Source organism: Schistocerca piceifrons, chromosome 3 (genome assembly GCF_021461385.2).
Source record: "Schistocerca piceifrons isolate TAMUIC-IGC-003096 chromosome 3, iqSchPice1.1, whole genome shotgun sequence".
Lineage (NCBI taxonomy): Eukaryota > Metazoa > Arthropoda > Insecta > Orthoptera > Acrididae > Schistocerca > Schistocerca piceifrons.
The window spans coordinates 534,297,681-534,323,591 of NC_060140.1; the positions used below are offsets into that span (position 1 = coordinate 534,297,681).

Consider the following 25,911-nt stretch of genomic DNA (forward strand, 5'->3'; position numbering starts at 1 on the left):
TCTATGTGACACATCTTCTGGCTTCTGATTATTGTTCATGACACATATATACTTCTTCACTGGGACAGTGTTTTCACAATTTTTCATGGCCCTTAATTAGGCTTAGCTACTATTTGGCATATGCCTATTTCCTACTGTATAGACTTCAAGGACCAGTTTGTATTTTACATAGCTGAAAAATGCCCTCTTTTAATAAAAGTTTGCATATTTTTAATTTTTTATCCTGTGACTATGGCATGTTATCATGTATCATTATCTTTGTACTCAATAAATTAAAATTTGCCTGTCATTCAAGACGTAAAATTTTTCTCGCATCTTACCTCATATAAGCCTTTTCGAGTTGCCAGCTTTTTGTTAGCAGTTTCTGAATTGCTCTTACTTTTAACATGTTCCTTTGGTGCTGTTGCTGCTAACTATTAATTGGTAAAGAAGGTTTTGGCAGTAAGGATTTTAAGGTTTAGCTACCATTCATTTTGTTTAGTAGTGAGATGTTTTTCAATAGCAGTGACACATGTGTATGTACTTTCACCCCATGACTGTGGCACATTATTCCACATCATCTGTGTGTCCCATATAAATCACAAATTTGCATGCCACTCATGGAAAGGGGAAAAAATTAAGGTTTATACATAAGCTTTAATTCAGCAGCTTGCAGTCAGGAGTTTTATTATAGTTCTGTACTGCCTGTGTTCAATAAGTTTATTTACCACTCTTAATGCTTTTCATGCAACTTTCCTGTAAATTTTTCCCATTTCGCATGTAAATCACTAACTCCAATTGTTAACAGTTGAGCTGGTTGGTCTCGTGTTGTTCTTCCCATCAACAGATGGCAGTACTTGTGCCAATCAGGTTTACCAGTTTGCTTCCTCCTTCGTGTACACTTCTCCATGCTCTGCACTTGCTGGTGGTACACTGTGTCTTTTCATGGCACTTGGGGTCACAGCACAAAATACATGTCCTGATGTTCATTGCTTATTTCTTTATCCAGGCACTTGTCCACAGTATTGTCTGGTGTCACTACGGCATTGACTTAGGTTTTACCACACCTAGTGCGGCTGCTGTTTTCCAATATGTTACATGGTACTTCTTTCTTGTTTTCTCATACGTACTAATACATGTAAAAATTATTATTAGCTTCAGTCCCATGTTTCTTTTCACTATCACATCTGATGACGGGCATAGAGGCTGAAAACAGCTGTGGTTTAAGCATTGTAAAATAAAAATAACCTTACAACTGAAGTGGTATTTTCAACCTCTACTGATCATTCTGTACTAAGGCAGGCATGCATATTTTTGCATAACCCACTAGAATATAAAAACAAATCTGTAAGAATCTCGACAACATGCGAATGGAACAATTCAAATGTTAGTATTTGTTTTCCAAGTTTACATCACATCATAATGTATCTAGTCTTCTAGATTTAAGTTTATACCCTTATTTCCTTCAATTTTCAGTATCACAAAACAAAGACATCTTTATGTTCATTTTTGCAGTGGTTATTATGAACAGCACACTGGCTGTTACAAGCACTTACTCCTAGGATCGTGTAGGAGTTGACTCCTCCAATGTGAATGGCGTCACCTGGTACACGAAGCAGCGGTTGCAGACTCTGACAGGCTTGACGTGCCCATACCTCGGCAGTGGGACTGAATTGGAGCTGCATCGGGCACAGAAAACCTATGGACATTCAGAATAAAATTTCATGATGTTTCAAGTATTATTTTCTGTAAACAGACTATGAAACATTGGATTATTTTGAACGAAACAAAACAAATTCTAATGCATTAACAAAAAAATAAGAATAAATGTCTGAACTGCTTTTTCAACTGTGTCTCAACATTTGCACTGCTACAACATTTGCACTGCTACAGACACATTACAAAACACATAACATATTCCAGTTTATTTTCTCATACAACTACAAATAGCACTGTTTTATAGTAGTATACCATGAAAACTTAGAAAATTGTGTAGAAGTATAGCACTAAATGTGCAGCAAGCCCACTAGCCACAATAAGCATCTTATTCTACAATGTTAAAGACAACTTAGACTTACAGAAGCCAAGGAATTACTGCATTCCATGTCAACATGCTATGTCATGCAATGGCTGAACAATTAATCAAATGAAAGCTCAATGCATGGTCTCTAATGCCACTCCCACTTCATCAATTATGGCTCATATTATCAGGCTTTAGGACGGTGTCATAAAAGACGCAATTGCAAATAAGCTGATGAAAACCAGATCAACAGATACACAGGCTACACAAGTAAAATGAGGATTGGAAATCCACCTGGAATTTAATGAATGAGTACCAACATTCACACACGAACACAACTTGTAAGGCTGCCAGAATGGGTACCAAGAATGCACTTTTTCAGCTGATCTTCATGTTGCAGATAGTGCACAATATGTAGCCAATTCTCCCAAACCCCATATTATTCTACAAAGAACTATGTCAAACTGGTTTCATAAAAGAATGTTTATAAAAGCCTTGACAATATACCAGGGCATTTTTATCATATCTTTCATGAAAGTTAGAGGGTGGTCCTAGCTATTATAAAAGGTTTAGCAAAGACATCTGACAGTGTAATAAAATGTAAGTGGTATATGGGAAGCTAGGGAAGACTGTCAATTGTGCTGGAGCAGCCCATGGCTGGGGGAAACACAACTATTATATAGTACTTAGACACCTGGAACAGTTGATGGATGCAAATCATGCACAGAATACTGTGCCTTGTCAGCAGCTACGGAGACTGGAAAATGGGGCATCACCATCACTACAGAAAGGCTAAGGGAAGGACAGGAGAAATAATGCACTCAACCAGCCATTATGATTTGAGTTAATATATTCAGAAGAAAAGCTTCAAAAGGCCAAGATCACCAGTAAAGTGTATATTTCGATAACAGGTTTCAGTTAAGTCTACATTACCATCCACAGACCTGCAGTGGATAGAACCAAGTTGACAGGGTAATAGCATTACAGGGAAGTATAATTAAGTACAAAATTAATTGTCCATACACTTCTTATGCTCTACAAATTCACATAATCTCTCCATATGTGCTATGCATCATGTTACATCATGAATATGCATGTAAAGATAATGAACTGTGAACTTATACTGTATCTATGATGTAAATTATATTGTTTAATGCCCCATGTCTAGCCACAACATAAATTAACCTACACATCAAGCGAGCATTATGATGTATCTAGACATCATACTCTATTGATAGTCATGTAACATGTAAGATACCATAATAATTATGTGGTTTGGGACAAGCTGGTGACTATAATGGGGGGAAAGAGAGAGGACTGGAAAACCAGAAGACCTGTAAACTCCTTATATCTTAATCAAAAAGCCTCAGTTAAAGTGAGAGGAGAAAGTACAAACTGGATCAGACTAGGAAAAGCAGTAAGATAAGCATGCTGTCTATCACCTACCCTTTTCAACCTCTACTTGGAAAATATGACTGACCAATGCTCATTAGATGACAAAGGAGTAGAAACTGGAGGAAGAACAGTACAGTGTTTGAGGTTTGCTGATGACATGGTCCTTCTAACCACAGAGGGAAAAGAATTACAGGATTTGGTGGACACCATTAAAGCTAATAGAAAAAAAATTATGGAATAAAAATTAATACAAAGACAACAAAAGTATTGGCACTAGGGGGAAATAAAGAAATAAAAATTAAGCTGAATGGAGAAATATTAGAACAGGTGCAAAATTTTAAGTATCTTGGAAGCAGGATAAACACCGACTGGAAGTGGACCACAGAAATTAAAACAAGGATAGCAATGGCAAAAAGAGGCATTTTATAAGAAAAGGAGAATTTTCTGCAGCGGTCTGGACAGAGAACTCAGGAAAAGACTCATAAAATGTCTTGTATGGAATGTTGTTCTGTATGGCGCAGAAACATGAACTTTGAGGAAGAAAGACAGAGAAAGGCTGGAGGCTTCTGAGATGGGGACATGGCGGAGGATGGAAAGAATAAGTTGGATGGACAGTGTAAAAAATGAAGAGGTACTGAGAAGAGTGGGAGAGAAAAGACAGTTACTAAATGTAATAAAAAGAAGAAAAAGAAATTGGATTAGGCATGCATTAAGAAAGAATGATGGACTGATAAAAACAGTTTTAGAAGGTTATGTAGAAGGGAAAAGGAAGCGGGGAAGGAAGAGATTTCGGATACTGGATGACATGATGGACGGTACAACATACAGCAGCCTTAAGAAGGAAGCAATGGATTGCAGAAAATGGAGAGGCAAAGGACCTGCTAATATAGCAGAAAACTGATGATGAATAATTATTTAACAATATTATGAAAAGGAAAGTTGCACGTTGCCCAAGACTGTGTGTGTGTGTGTGTGTGTGTGTGTGTATGTGTGTGTGTGTGTGTGTGTGTGTGCGCGCGCGCGCTGCGCGCGCGCGCGCGCGCTGCGCGCGCGCGCGCGCGCGTGGGGGAGGGGGGGGGGATGGTATACAATGAGATAACAAAAGTCATAAGACAGTGAAATGCACATACACTGATGGCGGCAGTATCGCGTACACGAGGTATAAAAGGGCAGTGCATTGGTGGAGCTGACATTTGCATTCAGGTGATTTTGTGAAAAGTTCCAATGTGATTATGGCTGCACAACAGGAATTAACAGACTTCAAATGCAGAATGTTAGTTGGAGCTAGACACATGGGACATTTCATTTCAGAAATCATAAGGGAATTCAACATTTCGAAAACCACAGTGTCAAGAGTGTGCAGAGAATACTGTATTTTGGGCATAACTTCTCACCATGATTGATTTGAAGAACATTCTGGACAGTTCCAGTCAATGGTTGGGCTATGCAAATTGCCTGACGTGAATCCCCTCGAACATTTATGGGAATACTGAAAGTGGTCAGTTTGTGCACAAAATCCCGCACTGGCAACACTTTTGCAATTATGGACACATATTGAAGCAGGACAGCTCAGTAATTCTGCAGGGTACTTCCAATGACGTGTTGAGTCCATGCCATGTCGAACTGTTGCACTGCACTGGGCATAAGGAGGGCTGTCATGATATTAGGAGTTTTTCCATGGCTTTTGTCACCACAGATTTATATTGCAATTTCTAGGTATAGATTCTGAATACTTCAAATCTGAATACTTCATGAATAAATTACCAAGTTTGTTGTTCCAAATACAAATATGCCAATCTGGAGCCTGTTTTATTGATGCACATTATAGAGTACGAAGAATGTTTGGCTTGATTACTTACTGGATTATGCCATAAATTGGTTATATAAACCAAGTCTTAAGACTCCCCTACAACTTTTTATAAACATTTGTTGTTTTAATATCACTATGGTTTTTTATTTCAATTATGCTTTCTGTATAAATATGGTAATGGTTTTTTGACAGCTCTTTTTCAATTAGCATATTAACAATTACTCGATATTGTATATTCATGTCTTTGTTTTACACAAAACAATCCTAAATTCTATGAGTGCAGTGCCACCTGGCAGGCTTATGGAGCTGTGTTTTTTCTGCACCTCAGTCTGTACTCAGCTACTGTTGGTACACACTGTTTATTTTATATCTGACAAGCTGATATCCAGTGATGTAATGATCTTCACATGCGTATATGTGATGTGACACAAAACATAGCATAAATCAGGAGATTATGTTAATTTTTATAGCATAAGGTACGTTAATTTTCCAAATGTGTGGACAATTCATTCTGTACATTTTTATTACATGGCTTGTAAACCTAATATCCTCTTGACTACTTTCTGTTCATTGCAGATCCAGAGATAGTAACGTAGTCCTACCGAAACTGGTTATCAAAATAAATGCTTTACGAACAATCTTGGCTTTTTGAATATTTCTTCTGAGTTTAATACACTGCAGATCTCCCTCATTTTGGCATAATGTCACAAATATACAATACGATTTGATTGTTGCACTCCTTTCATAGGAGGGTTTTTAAATATTGCGTCAAATCAGTCACAAATGGATTAAAGACGTAACAAATTCATGCTAGTGGCACAATGGGAAGCTGTTTCCACATGTCCTCTGCTTCATATTAAAATCAATTCAAATATATATTTATATAATAGAGGGGAAACATTCCACGTGGGAAAAATATATCTAAAAACAATGATGATGTAACTTACCAAACGAAAGTGCTGGCATGTTGATAGACACACACACAAACAAACACAAACATACACACAAAAATTCAAGCTTTTGCAACCAACGGTTACTTCATTAGGAAAGAGGGAAGGAGAGGGAAAGACGAAAGGATGTGGGTTTTATGGGAGAGGGTAAGGAGTCATTCCAATCCCGGGAGCGGAAAGACTTACCTTACGGGGCAAAAAGAACAGGTATACACTCGCGCAGACACACATATCCATCCGCACGTACACAGACACAAGCAAACAAATATATATTTGAATTGATTTTAATATGGAGCAGAGGACATGTGGAAACAGCTTCCCATTGTGCCACTAGCATGAATTTGTTACGTCTTTAATCCATTTGTGACCGATTTGACGCAATATTTAAAAACCCTCCTATGAAAGGAGTGCAACAATCAAACTGTATTGTATATTTGTGACATTATGCCAGAATGAGGGAGATCTGCAGTGTATTAAACTCAGAAGAAATGTCTGCTTGTGTCTGTGTACGAGGGAATAGATATGTGCGTATGTGCGTGAGTGTATACCTGTCCTTTTTTTCCCCCTAAGGTAAGTCTTTCCGCTCCCGGGACTGGAATGACTCCTTACCCTCTCCCTTAAAACCCACATCCTTTTGTCTTTCCCTCTCCTTCCCTCTTTCCTGATGAAGCAACCGTTGGTTACGAAAGCTTGAATTTTGTGTATATGTTTGTGTGTCCATCAACATGCCAGCGCTTTCGTTTGGTAAGTTACATCATCTTTGTTTTTACAAATATATATTTAAGTGTTCAAAACGCTGCATTCATTGTGAAGTTGGTGTCTTTTTCTACAGATTCGTTCTTCTTAAGGTCTCTCTAATTTATTTCTGCAAAAAATTACAAGCACAATATGGGAGGACAGATATACTAATGGCCCTAAAAAGTACAGTCTCACAAACCTTTCCACAGTTGCGACAGTGGTGACGGCGCCGGACGACAGTGAACGCGGCAGCACACGCCATACAACGGGGAGCCATGATGTCAGGAACCCATGGCGGCGGCGCTTCCACTGCTGACTCCCACGCTTCTTCAGCGTGCTCCACACCTGTTGGCGTGAGCGTTGGTTGTTCTGTCTCAAAACACAGTGTGTGTCCTCATACACTTCCTCACACTGACAGCCATCAGAGACTGCGTGTGGGCAACAGGTACACAACACACTTAATGTTACTCAAAAGAAGTGGAGTTAGAAGTGATTGAGAGACTAAACCCTAACATCTCTAACAAGAGATACAGGCCACAATAAATTCATGCTGGAACTGTTAAAGTGAAAAAATTGTTTAAACTGTGTTATACTGGACATTCAGAATTCTGCAGTACTGGTAACTTTCACACAGTTTCATCACTGGAAGAAAGACATATTGAGAAAAGACATTACAAGACAGTCTGCGGAGAACTTGTCCGAAGAGATTCAACAATTAGAGTCTTGTGATGACACACATTCACTTCAGCAAAGCTGGACGAAACATATAAAATGTTAAAGTTATGAGAAGACAATAATGAATTTAAGAACACTAACTTCTTTGAAAAAAAATATACGTAAATTTTATTTAATGCAATGAAGCAATGAAGTCGTCCTCTATTGTGGATGTATTTCTGTGTATCCTAATGCATGGGCTGCCCAAATGTGTCTAACACTCAAAGCACACGTTTTACATGGTTCACCCACGGATCCCAATCACCCTAATTTCATACAAGTCGATAGACACACAAACAAACACAAACATACACACAAAATTCAAGCTTTCGCAACAAACTGTTGCCTCATCAGGAAAGAGGGAAGGAGAGGGGAAGACGAAAGGAAGTGGGTTTTAAGGGAGAGGGTAAGGAGTCATTCCAATCCCGGGAGCGGAAAGACTTACCTTAGGGGGAAAAAAGGACAGGTATACACTCGCACACACGCACATATCCATCCACACATACAGACACCTATCGACCTGCCAGCACTTTCGTTCGGTAAGTCACCTCATCTTTGTTTTTATATATAATTTTTCCCACGTGGAATGTTTCCTTCTATTATATTGATATCATTAATTTGAATCCAACAATTACGTTTGTTATTGTCACTGTTGCATTTCGAAATCTTTTCTGTCGTCTTATTTTCCGAAATATGTCTGCTTGTGTCTGTATGTGTGGATGGATATGTGCGTGTGTGCGAGTGTATACCTGTCCTTTTTCCCCCTAAGGTAAGTCTTTCCGCTCCCGGGATTGGAATGACTCCTTACCCTCTCCCTTAAAACCCACTTCCTTTCGTCTTCCCCTCTCCTTCCCTCTTTCCTGATGAGGCAACAGTTTGTTGCGAAAGCTTGAATTTTGTGTGTATGTTTGTGTTTGTTTGTGTGTCTATCGACCTGCCAGCGCTTTGTTCAGTAAGTCACCTTATCTTTGTTTTTATATATAATTTTTCCCACGTGGAATGTTTCTTTCTATTATATTAATTTCATACAAGCTAACACTAGCAATCCAAGGAAAAATTACTCCATTGTATGTGAAAATTACTCCATTGTATCTGCATTGATAGTGTGCATACCAATATGAAGTGAGATGGCATTTAATAAATAGTACAATCCACTTTAAGATAATGTTGTTTTATTTGTCAACGCAACAATATAACACAAAACTGACATCATATACACTATTCCAGTCTTACTTGTTATTGCTACGTAACGCATGTCTGGTAACTGCTCACATGTCAATATTCATGATGCGACACACAGTGGCATACTGACTGCTGAGGAATGCGGTTATCCCAGTGTTGGTTGTTCACAACATTGCCAACGGATAGGTATGGAGTGACCTGCAAGCTGTAGTCGCTAAACCACACCCCTACATGGAGAACAAATCTAAAATAAATAACTAAATAAATAATAAAAAAGTTTTTACTGGCTTGAACTATAAATGTCTCCTGGATCGAAATGGAACCCCACTTTCCTTCTGTAATATGTTTATGTTGCTGTTATTGTGTGTGTGTGTGTGTGTGTGATGGGAAGTCAGCTGATGTTATAAGATGACTACTGCATCTAGATGGGAGGTTGCTGGTCAGTTTCCAGGTGGGCAGCAGTGCTCTCAACAATGTTGCAGGGCTGGCGGCTGGAAGATGCTCTACATCCAGTGATCGTCTGCATTTCGGAGGCATCTGCATTTAGATAGGCTGTCTTGCACCAATCAATGGACACTAATGTGTCTATCCCTTTAATGCAGAGACGGAGTGTCCCCATCATTTCATCCCGTAACAGCATATGGGCATCAGTAGGGCAGTTTCAACGCTCTGCGCTGTGTGCCCTGTCAGAGGGAAACGTGCTCTGTGATTGCCAAATCTTTGAAAATAATGGTAGTCTATTTTCCATACTGTACTGTTCCACTCTGTTGTGTGGCATTCACTTGCTTCTGGAGTTCCACGAAGAAGTCTTAAGCAGAGTGCTGGGAGCCAGGTGGTTGTTTGAAAAATCTCTCCTGGTAGATGCAGAGGTTCAGTCTACACCAGCTCTGCTGGGAAGGCCTCAGGTCTTCTTTTAATGCACCATGCAACCCCTACAGCACTGCCAAAAAGGCACCAATCCACGAATCCTTTGTGTGGTACATTACACTCGCATTCAAGTAGTGGTGTAGGTGCTGAAAAATGCTGTTTGCAGGTGCATGATATGGTGATGTCCTTATCAGATGTACCTCTTACAAATGGGCCATTGCACGAAAGATATCTTCCTCCCACTACCTATCCCGGACAGATGTCACTTGTTGGGGACAGCCAAAATGTGAAATCCAACCACTGGTGAAGGTGCACACCATGTTCTCGGCAGTTTGTGTTTCCCATGGCAATAACTCCAGCGAACTGACGTACTGTCAATCATTTTGACAAAGTACTGGTGGTTATGTTCAACTTGGACAGATCCTATCAAGTCCAGGCACAGGAATCATGCCTCCAAGTTGTCAAAACTTATGAGTGGACCTCGGACATGCAGTTATTACTTTGCACTTTTGGTAGAGAATGCTGGTTTGAGTCCATGTACGGCAGTCTTGTATACTGGGTCACACATAACGCTGCATTACTACCACCCTCATAGTGTGAATGCCCAGTTGGCTGAATCCATGTAGAGAATAAAAAACCCATTGTCACAGAAGAGCATGTACATGTGGCCACCGTTGGGCTGCTGACGCATTGCAGTTTATCAGCTCCTCAGCACCTGGCAGTGGCATGTGATGCAAGTGCAGAGCCGTCTTGCCTTTCAGCAGGTCCTTTAACTACTCTGTGAGATTCAGAGGTGAAGACTTTTTGAACCACTTATATGCTAAATGTCAGTTTGTTATTGTGAAATAAAATTTAGGTAGATGACTTGCACTGGGAATAATTATTTCATAACTGTTACATTTTCACAGACAGTGGCCGATGGCCTATGTATATAGCGAATACATTGCCTTCCACCACAAAACTGAAGTATCTAACTGCTTCATAGGCTGCTAAGAGTTACAAGTAAAATGGTGGCCAACAGCAATGCTTGTCTGCAATCTTCTTGGAGAAGAAACCCAAAGGCTGCCAGTACCCATTTAAGATCTGTCATGGCATAGAACCAACAGCACAGGATGTCTGTCTGTTTTGTTTTACGTCACAAAAACAACTAGGGTCATGTGTCTGGTGCGGGCTGAGCTAGTAGACTGCAGACTTTCCATGGACTGTCTACAACGCCTGCCACCAGCTCCACTGCAGCATGGTTCAGCTCAGTGACAAAGGGAGAGGGCACCATGTAAATTAAATCAATGCTTCTAACAGCAGATTCAGGTTATTCAGAAAATTACCTTTCATTTCATACGCATGTCATGTTGATTAAACTGTTATTTCAAAAGTCATGATAATTTATCTTTAATTTTCATTATCAGACTATTTTTCCTTGATATTTGATATCACCATTGGCTTGCCGATACAGTGGACTATGGGCTCATGGGGGAAGATGAATTTTTTTGGGTCCTAATTTGATTAATTCTACAATATCACAGCATGGCGAATACTGGCAGAGGCTAGCTAGTTGTTACTTTCAAATTTAGGCCATGGCTACTTGCCAGGTACAGACAAGAGAGTGTCCACCATTTTTGCAAAAGTTGCTGCCTCTTTAGCAATTCCAGCCTCTGGGCTGTTACTGCTGACTGTTGCACTAGGGAGCTAACAGTAATTGCAGTGCTAGTTAGGTTGGCTATAGGGCCTCTTCTTGTCAGCAGAAGCTTACTGTGTTCAGGACTACCCGGCCACAAAAGTGACAAAAGGCGCCATGATCGCCCAGTTGTGACTAGTCAATCGCACTGAATGGAAGTGAGTAGTCATGATAGTCACGAGTTCAGGCCAGTTGCCATCTTAGCATCGCAGAGCGTGCTTTGGGCACCGTTTGTCACCACACGTGGCTCCATTTATGAGGTTGCAAGTAACTAAATTCATCTCCCATGTTCACACTCATTAGTGTTCATAGTTATGCTGCTAATCATCCAGTACACAGTAAACCGTGCACTATTTCATATGATACTGGAATAGCTGTTTGAAGTGCCTTGCTTGAGCTTCCGTTACCTTTCATGCTAGTGAGAAAAATTCTCCATGTTATCACCACTCACATCCTATCGTTCAATCCAGTGCCTATCATATAAACTGAAGCACCAAAGAAACTGGTGTAGACATGTGTATTTAAATGCAGAGATATTTAAACAGGCAGAATATGGTGCTGCAGCCAGCAACACCCGTATTAGACAAAAAGTGTCTGGTGTAGGTGTTATATTGGTTACTGCTGCTACAATGGCAGGTTATCAACATTTAAGCGAGTCTGAACGTGGTGCTAATAGTTGGTGCACGAGGGATGGTACACAGCATCTCCGAGGTAGCAACAAGTGAGGATTTTCTTGCACGACCATTTCACGAGAATATTGTAAATATCAGGAATCCAGAAAAACATCAAATCTCAGACATCTGGCTGGAAAAAGATCCTGCGAGAACGGGATCAGCGACAACTGAAGAGAATTGTTCGACGTGACAGAAATGCAATCCTTCCACAAATTGTTTAAGATTTCAATGCTGGGCCATCAACAAGTGTCAGTGTGTGAGCCATTGAATGGAACATCATTGATATGGGCTTCTGGAGCCAAAGGCCCACTCACAGACCTTCGATGGCTCCTCGACACACAGCTTTACACCTTGGCTGGGTCAATAAACACAGACATTGGACTGTCGATGACTGAAAGCGTTGTTGCTTGGTTGGATGAGTCTTGTTTCAAATTGTATTGAGCAGATGGATGTGTATGAGTATGGATACAACCTCATGAATCCATGGACCCTGCATATCAGCAGGGGACTGTTCAAGCTGGTGGAGGCCCTGCAATGGTGTGGGATGTGTGCAGTTGGAGTGATATGGGACCCCTGATATGTCTAGATAAGACTGACAGGTGACATGTACATAAGCGTCCTGTCTGATCACCCACATCCACTCATGTCCGTAGCGTATCCTGATGGACTTGCACAATGCCAGCAGTACAATGCGACACCCCTCATGTCCAGAAGTGTTACAGAGTGGTTCCAGGAGCACGCTTCTGAGTTTAAACACTTCTGTTGGACACCAAACTCCCCAGGCATGATCATCAGCGAGCATATCTGTGATGACTTGCAACGTGCTATTCAGAAGACATCTTCACCCCTTGTATTCTTACGGATTTATGGACAGCCCTGCAGGATCCAGCACTACTTCAGACATTAGTCGAGTCCATGCCACATCAAGTTACAGCACTTATGGATGTTCGCAGTGGCCCTACACAATATAAGGCAGGTGTACCAGTTTCTTTGGCTCTTCAGTGTAATTGAATGGTTATGATTTACATTCTTGTCTTGCAGCAAGGAGGTATAGGACCCGGCTTGTGTATCAGGCTACCTTGTCGTTTCATTGTGTGTCAATGGAGGAACAATGCAGTAGATTTTATCAGAGCAGACATATTTTCCCCCGTCTGTAGCTTCCCTCTGTTGTTTATTATGTTAATTAACCATCAACTGAACCACTGCTAGAAGAGAATTTGCACACTGCCAGCCATGATCTTGATAGCAGCCAACTGATCGATGAATGACTAACCTTATCACTTGCAGGAAAACAGAGATATCATCTGCACAAATTATTATTTTGCTACTGCTCTTCAAATTAACCTTCTCAGTGTTCAAGCCATCATCTACATCAGCCAACAACTGCTATAAGGTGGCAGAGAAAAAACGATGCTTCGAATAACCAATACACTCAGTCACTGCACATACACTGCCAATGCTCACCAATAGCTGTAGAGCTCATTGTCAGGTTGTGATGCACCAGTCTGCACAAATAATGGTACCTCTGTGATTCACCATGTTGGGAGCAACGGATATGACAAAACAACGCAAATGCGGACACTATTGGAGCTAAGTTTCTGCAGTTCCTGACATTTTAACTTTCTTTACCCATCATCCAACAGTGCTCATATCAGCTGCATCATTACCCGTTATTACAACACAACACTGCGCACCAACTTTTAAGGATATTAACCGCAGTTTGCGGCCCCCTCCCCCTCCCTGCTGCAACCAAGAAGTCAATAACACAGCATGTTACTTGTAATAAGTGTCTGAATGTCTTGCCTAGAGGCCATCGCATGGTTCATTATGCCCCTACCATGTGCTGGAATTATTTGAAAATCACAAACAAGATAAAGAAACATCAGATTTAAAAAGCACCTGAAAGGGTACATATTAATGGCCATGAAAAAAAGGAAGAGGCATTATTTACTGATAATAATTGGCAACCAATGCTGTCCAATCGCAATAAAGTCATGAGATGATCAATTGACTTTTTTATTAGAACATGCTACGCATTTCAAGATTATGAATCGACTTCATTTACTTCCGGTACGATGGACGTGGAAGAATTATGGGCAAATTTTAAACATATTGTAAGTCACGCATTGGACAAGTTGTTGTTGTTGTTGTGGTCTTCAGTCCTGAGACTGGTTTGATGCAGCTCTCCATGCTACTCTATCCTGTGCAAGCTGCTTCATCTCCCAGTACCTACTGCAACCTACATCCTTCTGAATCTGCTTAGTGTATTCATCTCTTGGTCTCTCTCTACGATTTTTACCCTCCACGCTGCCCTCCAATGCTAAATTTGTGATCCCTTGATGCCTCAAAACATGTCCTACCAATCGATCCCTTCTTCTAGTCAAGTTGTGCCACAAACTTCTCTTCTCCCCAATCCTACTCAATACCTCCTCATTAGTTATGTGATCTACCCACCTTATCTTCAGCATTCTTCTGTAGCACCACATTTCGAAAGCTTCTATTCTCTTCTTGTCCAAACTGGTTATCATCCATGTTTCACTTCCATACATGGCTACACTCCATACAAATACTTTCAGAAACGACTTCCTGACACTTAAATCTATACTCGATGTTAACAAATTTCTCTTCTTCAGAAACGATTTCCTTGCCATTGCCAGTCTACATTTTATATCCTCTCTACTTCGACCATCATCAGTTATTTTACTCCCTAAATAGCAAAACTCCTTTACTACTTTAAGTGTCTCATTTCCTAATCTAATCCCCTCAGCATCACCCGATTTAATTTGACTATGTGCCGAAAAAGTGGGTTACAGACAGAAAAGACCCACCGTGGTTTAATAGCGCAATTCAGAGAATGCTCAGGAAGCAAAGGCAGTTGCACTCGCGATACAAGAAAGATCGGGAGAATGAGGACAGGCAAAAGTTAGTAGTGATTCGTGCTGCTGTAAAAAGAGCGATGCGCGAAGCATTCAACCACTACCACTGTCATACCTTAGCAAAGGATCTTGCTGAAAACCCAAGAAAATTCTGGTCTTACGTAAAATCGGTAAGCGGGTCGAAGACTTCCATCCAGTCACTCACTGATCAGTCTGGCCTGGCAACGGAAGACAGCAAAACGAAAGCTGAACTCTTAAAGGATCGTACAAACATACCGCCGTTTGAGTCTCGTACAGATTCCTGTATGGAAGACATAGTGATAGACATCCCTGGGGTTATGAAGGAGCTGAATGGGTTGAAAATAAATAAATCGTCAGGTCCTAATGGGATTCCAATTCGGTTTTACAGAGAGAACTCTCTGCATTGGCTCCTTACTTAGCTTGCATTTATCGCAAATCTCTTGCCCAACGTAAAGCCCCGAGCAACTGGAAAAAAGCGCAGGTGACACCTGTATATAAGAAGGGTAGAAGGACGGATCCTCAAAATTACAGACCAATATCCTTAACATCGGTTTGTTGCAGGATTCTCGAACATATTCTCAGTTCGAATATAATGAATTTCCTTGAGACAGAGAAGTTGCTGTCCATGCATCAGTACGGCTTTAGAAAGCATCGCTCCTGCGAAACGCAACTCACCATTTTTTCACATGATATCTTGCGAACCATGGATGAAGGGTATCAGATGGATGCCATATCCCTTGACATCCGGAAAGTGAGTGACTCGGTACCCCACTGAAGACTCCTAACTAAGGTAAGAGCACATGGGATTGGTTCCCAAGTATGTGCGTGGCTTGAAGACTTCTTAAGTAATAGAACCCAGTATGTTGTTCTCGATGGTGAGTGTTCTTTGGAGGTGAGGGTATCATCTGGAGTGCCCCAGGGATGTGTGGTAGGTCCGCTGTTGTTTTCTATCTACATAAATGATCCTTCGGATAGGGTGGATAGCAATATGCGGCTGTTTGCTGATGATGCTGTGGTGTACAGGAAGGTGTCGTCATTGAGTGACTGTAGGATGACTTTGACAGGATTTGTGATTGGTGTAAAGAGTGGCAGCTAACTCTAAATATAGAAAAATGTAAATTAATGCAGATGTATAGGAAAAAAAATCCTGTAATGTTTGAATACTCCATTAGTAGTGTAGCGCTTGACACAGTGACGTCGATTAAATATTTGGGCATAACATTGCAGAGCGATATGAAGTAGGACAAGCATGTAATGGCAGTTGTGGGGAAGACGGATAGCCATCTTTGGTTCATTGGTAGAATTTTGGGAAGATGTGGTTCATTTGTAAAGGAGACCGCTTATAAAACACTAATACGACCTATTCTTGAGTACTGCTCGAGCGTTTGGGATCCCTATCAGGTCGGATTGAGGGAGGACATAGAAACAGTTCAGAGGCAGGCTGCTAGGTTTATTACTGATAGGTTTGATCATCACGCGAGTGTTATGGAAATGCTTCAGGAACTCGGGTGGAAGTCTCTAGAGGAGAGGAGGCGTTCTTGTCGTGAATCGCTACTGAGGAAATTTAGAGAACCAGCATTTGAGGCTGACTGCAGTACAATTTTACTGCTGCCAACTTACATTTCTCAGAAAGACCACGAAGATAAGATGAGAGAGATTAGGGCTCATACAGAGGCATATAGGCAGTCATTTTTCCCCTTGTTCTGTTTGGTAGTGGAACAGGGAGAGAAGATGCTAGTTGTGGTACGAGGTACCCTCCGTCACGCACCGTATGGTGGATTGCGGCTTATGTATGTAGATGTAGATGTACCCATCTTCAGACATCCATTACAGAAAAGTACAAAACGTAAGTGAACAGCACGCTCAACACATCTCAATGTCACAGAAAATGAGATCTGGTCATATGAGTTACACACCACAAAACTTCAACTTCTTCCTAACCAACCAGGCGTACAGCCTTGACAACTCAAAAAAAGCCAAATTAAATATAGCCAACATTATCCGTCATAAACTAAAACCCTGTGATCAGCTCGTGTACGCAAATGTCTTAGGCACTACATGTTAAAGCCAATGGCAACCACATCGGCGGCAGCCATCTGCCTATCGAATTACAGCCAAGTGACACTTATGGACCATGATTGCCCAAACTGAAGCCTTCAAACAACAGCTTACACCCCTCTACCACATGGAAAAAGTTTAACGGTGAGAGGAAGAGCATTTTCATAAAATCCCAAAACACAGGTGGGTTATACATCATACATTCCTTATATAAACTAGTGGCACGATAATTGCCCGAGTCCTACCTATGCTATCCAGATACCGGAGAGCTCTAGATTTTTAAAAAACAAAAAACAAAATATTAAAAATGTTAAAACTTTAAAGTCTAAAATCAATCAAATAAGCCACTGTGTCACCAAAGACCACCCAAAGGGTAAGGTGGTGAACAAATCCATATATGCCAACCTATCCGTCCATCTAACTTTCCCCGTATGACATTCAACTAGCCAACTACACAGCAAAAAACCTAGCCTGTCATAATGGTACATGCACAGAACACCACCAGCTCCTATAAAATTCACTAGCATACTACTTATGAGGGGATAGTAGACACCAAGTTCAAAATAGTATCCATTCAAACAAGCCAAAAAACCAGTTGTTCCCACCGGAAGCATGTTCATTAAAGACTGGGTGGAAAGCGTGCTGTATACATGCGTAGATCTCCAGATCTTCAAGGTTATCTAAAGTCTTCCCTTTTGGTTCTAAATGCAGAATCCTTAGGCTATCTTCTATTGAGGCCAGCTTATGGCTTGGTTAGGAAGGAGTTGAAGTTTTGTGGTATGTAACTCATATGACCAGATCTCATTTTCTGTAACATTGAGTCGTGTTGAGTATGCTGTTCACTTACGGTTTGTACTTTTTTGTAACTGACATCTGAAGATGGGTGTAATCCCAAAACTCATAACATGTTCTAATAAAAAAGTCAATTGAGCACCTCATGACTTTATTGCGATTGTACAGCATTGATAGCGAACTATTAACATAAAAATGATCGCAGGCCTCAGATGGGATTTTATGTCCTGTATATCATTATTTACTGAACGATTTTCCTACACCAAAGGGACATTAGCTTTTTTGCATTTTGAATATTAATTACAAAGAGAACTAACTATAAAAGAAAACATGTAATGAACTATTCACTTAATCACCTGAACCAGATGCTTTCTTAAAAATTTCAATTAACTTCAACTAAAGGCCGAGAATACGATACATGTTTACATCATATTATACTTTTATAATTGCCAGGACTTCCATTGTTTAATAAAGGGATAGATTATTACTCACTACACAGAAGAGACAGAGAGAGAGAGAGAGAGAGAGAGAGAGAGAGAGAGAGAGAGAGAGAGAGAGTTTCATATTTTCATACTTATGTCTGTGACTTTAGTTAGAAATGCGTGAAATATGGCTCTGCTTCTGACAACAGCTACTGTAGCTACTGAACAGATGATGAAATTTTGAATAAAATAATTTAGGCTGCTCCACTGTAAAACACTAAAGCAATTAAATTACTGACTTTCTGACCAACTTGCTGTGGTCTTCTTCAGATTGGTTAACTGCTGCATATTGTTGAATGTCTTTCCCTACATAATGTCTATTTCGGTTATCTGGTAGCTACAAACATCACGTATCTAGTACGCCATTAGACAATTTGCACAGCTGTTGCTATGGAGTTGGAGGATTGTGCAACTCAGGTGGCCAACTGAAATAAAACTCCAGTACGTGACTAGCGTGAAATAGCATACAGCAGGCTATTGCCTGTGCCACTCCAGTAAGTGATTGGTAGGCAACTCTCATTGGTGACTGCTAAGACTGATAAACAAACAGATAGTATCTAGGGGAAGCCATTCACCAGTACAAAGCAGTTAACCACTCTGAAGAGGACCGTGCAAGTCACTCGAAACACAGGTAATTTAGTCACTTTAGTGTTTTACAATGACACTGCCTAGTATTCAAAATTACTTTGTTCAAAATGACAATGGCCATGATGAAATGTCTTTCATAATATTGTGATATGTTGAAAAAAAATCTTAAAACTAAGAATGTCACAACATTAAAAGCATTATATTACAGGAAAAATTCATTGCCAACCTAGTTACTTTAAGATGTAATAGGCATTTGCTGTTAGAATCAGGCAGGTATACAGGTATTTATCTTTCTTTGATTATAGTATCATTTTGCAATATCCTCACTGATTAAATAAAAATGATAAACATAAATCAATGCAAAAATGGAAATGAAGACTCTCGCCATAAGAAACTGACAAAGCTGTTTATGTGCTCGGTGATATTGTCTGATGAGGTGAGTGCTATTTTGTGGCTGATTAAAAAAGTTTAGAAAGCATAACAGGAACATGTGACTTTTGTGATTAGGTGTGGAGGTGTGATTCATGAAGCTTTCAGCTAACTGCTATTTATGCAAAGCACACTAGTATTGCACATGGGCCAATTGAATAGGACATGATATGCCTTTATTAAACACTGTATGAGTTGGTGAGAATGTAAAATTAATGGCTCAAAAAGAACAATTGTGTAAAATAATACTATATTCTTCATAAAAGCTAGCACCTGGCCACATTACTCCTAGGCTGATAGCTAGAAACAAGAAAGGGCCTTGACTAAGCTGCTGATATATCCTGTGTGCGATTGAAGTAAATTGTAAGTCACGGAGACAGCAAAAATGCTGCAACAATTAAAATAAATAAAGCCAGAACTCGGCGAGTCTCAACACTTTGTTTATTTTAAAGTTAATCCTTTTCTGGAAATGGCCTTATTTTACAATAAATTTATCATTACAAGACGGGGAGAAGAGAGAAAAAAAAATCATTAGGAATTAACAAAATTTATTTCAACAGTTACATTTCCTTCAACAGAATGGGTTGCAAAACTTACAGAAGCCTACACATCTGAATAGTGACTGCTTCCCACTGATAACTTCTTGGTTTTTCAATGGTAGCACATGTTAAAGTGCTGGTGTTGAGTACTGTTCATAGGTTTAATGAAGGCAGAACTTATTGCACAACAAGAAAGATAGAGGTCAGGTAGCTTACTGGAAAGAGGAACATGAAGTAAAATGAATTTGGGAGGATGTGTTAAAAGTTCTGAAGGATATGAAGGGTTCAGCAACACATCTGAACTGAACAAGTCATTCATGAGTTTGGCTGGAGAGAGGCTAGTCTCCTAGGTGGCCCTAAAAAGTTTCACACAGAATCCCCCTACTGGCCTTCAAAAAAACATAACTGTCAGTCAGTCAAACTGATAATGACAGAGGTAATTGGGTTGGTGTCAGGTGGATGTTTAGGGAAGTAGTACTGGACCTGAGAGGGAGGAGAAAAAGGAAGGGAGGGAGCTATTATTTATCGTTGTAATTACCACGCCTGCTCCCCACTACCTACAGGCCTATCTATGTTTATATTCATAAGACTACCAGGAATGGTTATGGCTGAACAGATGCTTTACAAGTTAACAAATGTACATCAATTCTCCAAGGAAAACTTTACCAGCTAAAACATCACACAACAGGTATTCTTTTCAACAGATGATGCTCACCATTTTCATCTGGAGACGGGCATTCTTGTTCCTGTAAATCTTGGTCTGAGCTCTCACTGCTATCAGTAGTCTGAGACGCACTCATTAGGAAGACACACTTAAGAATGTTCCTCAAGTCTCCAGCAAAGTTCGTCTGCAGCTGATCTGCTACACCAGCAATGCAAACAAAGAGGCGATGTACCAAATCTTCACTTGACCTATAAACATTAATAGAAATTCTTTCTGTACTTACTAGCTGATCTGGAGTGCAACATTATATTAGATGAAAATAACAAGAGTCCAAAGGAGAAAACTTAAAAACATTTTAATTTTTACACCTTCCAAATAAACATAACCAACCAAAAGTCACTGGAATCAAGGTCCTGTAATCAGAACTCTGGCTGAAATATAGCAAGCATAAAACTATACATAACTAAGTTCTTTATTTTTGGAAATGTAATTACACTAACATTATATGAAGCTCACAAAGGCTTTCTGCACGACAGCATTATACTGCCACAGGTTTATAGAATGTGTTATGTTCTATTCATAACTGTTATACAAATGAACAAAGACACTAACATTCATTAGAACAGTCTCCGGGGGTATAAAATGTAGTAACAATTGTTATGTTGTAACCAACATGCAATAATGTTACATACCTAAATTTTGCCCTTGCTTCATTACGATTTGCAATTTCCGCAGCCTGCATAGCTAAAGCAATTTCTTCATCATCTTGGCACTCTGAGTTGAACGATGATGTATCACTGCTCATACTACAGCTGAGAAAGAAAAGCAAGCAGCTTATAGCGGTGAATATAGAATAATTATTTCACTTCTATAATGTGTAAAAATGGTAAAGAACACAGCTATGATATGACTTTCACTAACAGTGAAACTGTCAAGGTTTAGAATTTTTTGTGTGGGAAAGGCAATATTCTTTGCTTGGAGTTGTGAAAGAAGAGGAGGACATGAAGTGAAGATAAATTGGGAGTGCATCAGTCAGTCTCAATTTGTTGACAACAGCCAATAAATACAATATTAGGATGACTACGTGGGTTTAATGTTGCTGCATGTGACATTACAGCTGTAATGAAAGCTGAACTTCAAAGTGGAAAGATAATCAAATGTTCATTTTTTTTTACTAGTGTGGATTAATATTTCCCAAAAGCTATGGGTCTAAGTAACCACACAAATTCAATATTTCCCCACTTTTTAAACCTTTTTATTTCTCTGTCACCCATCACTCAATACCAAAAAATATATTCATATGGAATAAGTAACCTGCTTTGCCACAGGGATTAGGATTTCTTGACATAAATGATGCAACACATTACATGAGGGTTTTGTGTGTGTGTGTGTGTGGGGGGGGGGGGGGCTACTAAACTGCACGATTTTAGACCCATCAACGCATTTGATGAACTCCATAATGGGGTCTCATTACATAAATTACAAACTGCTGGGATGGAAGCAGAGTATGGCTTGGATAAATGTGTTTCTGCAGGGCAGAATCCAGAGGGTAACAGTACAGAAAGATGTCTCAGAGAAAGAGGAGGAATTTTTGGAGATGCCACATGGACATTTGCTGTGACTGCTGTTCATGACATGGACACACAAATCACTCTAATATCAGAATCTTTGCAGATGATCTGGTAGTATATCACAGAATTAGCCACTTACAGGATTGAGAGACTCAATGGCCTTGCAACAACAGAGAAGCAGGTAAACAAACAGAGTAAGTACCAATGGAATCAAGATTCAGTTTGTCAGTTTCTGTTCCAGAAAATGCAAAATAACAGTTGAGCTAAGGTACAGGAATATTCATTCTCTATGTCAACTAATTTTAAGTATCTACGAGTGATATTTGATAGCAAATTATGCTGGTGTGTTCATGTGATAGGCACAGTTTCCAAGGCAAACAGGGTCAGCTTCCAAGTGACGAGAATCTTGAAGGTTTGTTCAAGGAAGGGGAAGCAAAAGGCATACTGGTCCTTGGTAAGAGCTCATCTTGAGTACTGCTTTTCTGTATGGGACTCATAACCATCTTATCTGGATTCGGGCCTGGAAGACATATGAAGAAGTGCAGCAAGATTTGTGTACAGAAATTTTGCCATGATTAAGCCAAAGATTATGTAACATGTACAAGGCTGTTGCAGGTGGCAGTGCTTGGGCTGGTATTAAAAGTAAGGTGAATTTGAAGTAATCGAGGAGAAGCCAGATGTTAAACACACATTAAGCCACTCCCATCAAAGAAACGTGCTACACTACAACAAGTCTGTGGGCAGATTTTCTTTCATAGGTAAAGAGAAGAAGGAGCTGAAAAGTTTCCCTAGGTGGTTCTTAAACCCCTGGCCTAAGACATGGTGTTTCAGGAAAGACTGAATTTGGATTTACTGAAGGACTAAATGACATTCAATGACTATATGTAAGTAACAACTTGTTTAAGTTGCTTTGTGTTTTACTGTGGATGTATCCAAATTGTTACTGTTGAATATTAACAAACTGATTGACATGACTTGACATGAGACTTTTAATCATCCAGACAAAATAAAACAAATTCCAGAAGGCACCAGAAACCAGTAACAGGTCTCATTTTAGGAAAACTTGAAGTTATGCATTCCGATAAACTGTAGAGTTTACAACCGTTTACTGCAGGACTAATAAAGCACAGCTGAAGCGAGTTTTGTAATAGCTTGGAGCAATAGTCTTTGGAGGCACAAAATTTGAGCAGTTACATGTAGACACTTTCACAAGTGAGGTCAGGAGAGATTATTACAGTGGTAATATTTTGGAAAATTGCAATCTACTTCCAAAATGCATTTTTCATAAAATTTCACTTAAAGTCTGAACTGAAATATTAATGGGGTACCTCATATATAATGACATCATTTGAGAGTGAGCAAATACTCAGACTGGAAAAGATGGGGAAAGGAAATTGGCCTTGCCATTTTCAAAGCAATCATCCTAGCTTTCGTCTTAAGAAATGTAGGGAAACTATGGCAAATCTAAATCTGCAATGCACAGTAAGGAAAATGCTGACAATACTTTTCATACTTCTTTACACAATTCCAAGAACCAGATTTCAATTTGGAATCCAGAGACATCATTCAAGTCTCCAAATACTGTTTCTTCAGACCTTGTGGATTTTGGATTATGTAAATGTAAACAACACGAGCAGTCCTTCCATATCCTGCTTGTATCACTAAAATGAACTAAAGACTGTAACTACACAGTAATTGATATTTAAGAAAATTTAAAATGCATTTCAATAAGGTCAGCCACAGAATAAGTGGGAGGATTTTGAACAAAACTATGGTATACAAAATTAATATCTTCTGACTGACAAACCTCAGTAATAGTTAGCTACATAATAAAACATGTTTTCTATGGCAGCAAAAAAGAGGACATAGTGGGAAACTAAAGAAACAAGGGACAGAAAGGCACAGCATAAATCCAGATGACTGACCTCCTGAAGAAGGGCAGGACTAAAAGCTTTTAATTTTATTCTTCTTTAAAGTCACTATCAGCTAAAACTCTACGTTATTCTTCACCAGTTATAGCTTTTTTCCACAATATTATCTATTTTGACAAATGAGAATCAAAATTTACTAGTTTACTTGAGCTCAAATCCATAGAAAACACATTTCATATAAAGATGACAAATGACAGCTGATGCACATACATAAATTTTCCAAAATTTAAGCAGGTCTGATTAGCTTAGGAGCCTTGACAAAAAATCTGGTAAAAACCATCCAAAATTCACGGACAAATATATTGACATTCACCTGTCTGAGCTGACTGTGACGGAGCTGGGACAACTGGAACAAGTAGATGAGTAGCTGCCTGCTACTGGCACCTCCAAGTTCCTGAACAGAAATTAATGCTTCAGCCAACTGGCAACAAGGTCATAAAAATATAGAAACATTCACTTTAATGTGTTTCCCAGTTCCTGTGCTCTTGTAATAATATAGATTGAATCAGTAACTTATTATAATTAATGTGTACTAAGAAGTGGAAAAACTTTTTAATAACGTAAATCAGACTGATATAATGACAGCAAGGAAAAAAGATACTGAGGTTTATTCAAAATTTCTATGTGTTGTATCAAAGAACTGAATGGATATTTAATGATAAACACAAAGCCACTTAAAGTGATAAAAACAGAAAACATGTATTAAACAAGCTATATAAGATCAATGTATGAGCGCCAACAACAGCAATGATGGAATCTTACATAGATTACATACTGTAATAAAACTGCTTTCCCCCATTCAATGTTGAGGGTGAACAATTTAATTTCATTTCTCTGGTACTTCCACATAGTATGCTTAAAGTGAAAGTGTTATTTATGCATAATGAACAACCCCCACCAAATGGATTACCTTGATTGCCAAGACATTGTTTGCAGACTCACAGCTATCCCTCTAACTTCAGTGGCACAGGTAAATTCCAACAGAAGAAATCATAACACAATGCCAAAACCCTGTCACTATCAACATGTATCACCATCTTTAAAAGATGTATGTGGGTTGACTGAAAAGTAGTGCCTCCACCTTCATAACTCTTCAACAGTTGGCAGCATTGGTATGCGGCAGGTACTGGCTTGTTCCATAGCCTCTTCTCTACAGCTCTAGTTGGCGGAAAGCCTTAGCATTGAGCGGTTGTGTTGTCACAGTGTAAAGTATGGAACCCTGCACAGACGGTCGGTCAATGTGATTTAAGCAACATTGAATTCTTGACAGCAGAAGGTGTCACCCCAAAGGAGATTCATCAGAGAATAAAAGCAGTTTATGGTGACTGTGCATCGTTGGGAGAGTAAGTTTAAAGACGTTGGGGCGGGAACGTCTGACCTGTGTGACAAACAAAAAGTTGAACATCCTGCAACAGCTATCACCGAGTTTCACAAGCAAAATGTTGACGGGCTGATTCAGGACAATCGTCGTATCACTCAGAGAGAAACTGCAAGCACAATTGGCATTTCACAAGAATGTGTGGGTCACATTATTGGTTTGCTTGGCTATCGCAAGATCTGTACACAATGAGTACCCTGGATGCTGATTCCTGAAATGAAAATGCAGACCTGAAATTTGCCAGGAACTGCTCTCATGTTACAAGAATGAAGGTGATACCTTTCTCCACTCAATTGTGACAGGAGACGAAGCGTGGGTACACCATTACAATCTGGAGACGAAGCATCAGTCTATGGAATACGAACACACAGACTCGACCCAGAAAAAGAAATTCAAGACGCGACGCAGCCCTCAGCTGGAAGAATCATGGCCACAGTGTTCTGGGATGCAGATGGTGTTATCCATGTTGATTTCCTTGATCACGGAACAACAATAAATTCAGAGCATTACATCACAACACTGCAAACTCTGAAACGACGGCTAACAAGGGTCCAAAAGAAAAAGGGAAATGTTTTCCT

The 25,911-nt window shown here is 39.7% G+C and overlaps 1 protein-coding gene across 3 annotated transcripts in view; it reads right to left on the reverse strand.

Moving 5' to 3' along the window:
• The window catches only part of LOC124787825 (lateral signaling target protein 2 homolog), a 328,543-nt gene that overhangs the window by 15,150 nt on the left and 287,482 nt on the right, over window positions 1–25,911 (reverse strand). For 2 of the 3 annotated variants that reach the window (XM_047254757.1, XM_047254759.1), the window contains exons 7-11: window positions 24,269–24,349; window positions 21,146–21,265; window positions 20,505–20,701; window positions 7,092–7,237; window positions 1,536–1,678 (exon numbers count right to left, since the gene is read on the reverse strand). In XM_047254757.1, the coding sequence (XP_047110713.1) occupies window positions 1,538–1,678; window positions 7,092–7,237; window positions 20,505–20,701; window positions 21,146–21,265; window positions 24,269–24,349 (685 nt within the window). In that variant the 3' untranslated portion in view covers window positions 1,536–1,537. The remainder of the gene's footprint in view (window positions 1–1,535; window positions 1,679–7,091; window positions 7,238–20,504; window positions 20,702–21,145; window positions 21,266–24,268; window positions 24,350–25,911) is intronic. The other variant, XM_047254758.1, reaches the window with a different exon arrangement.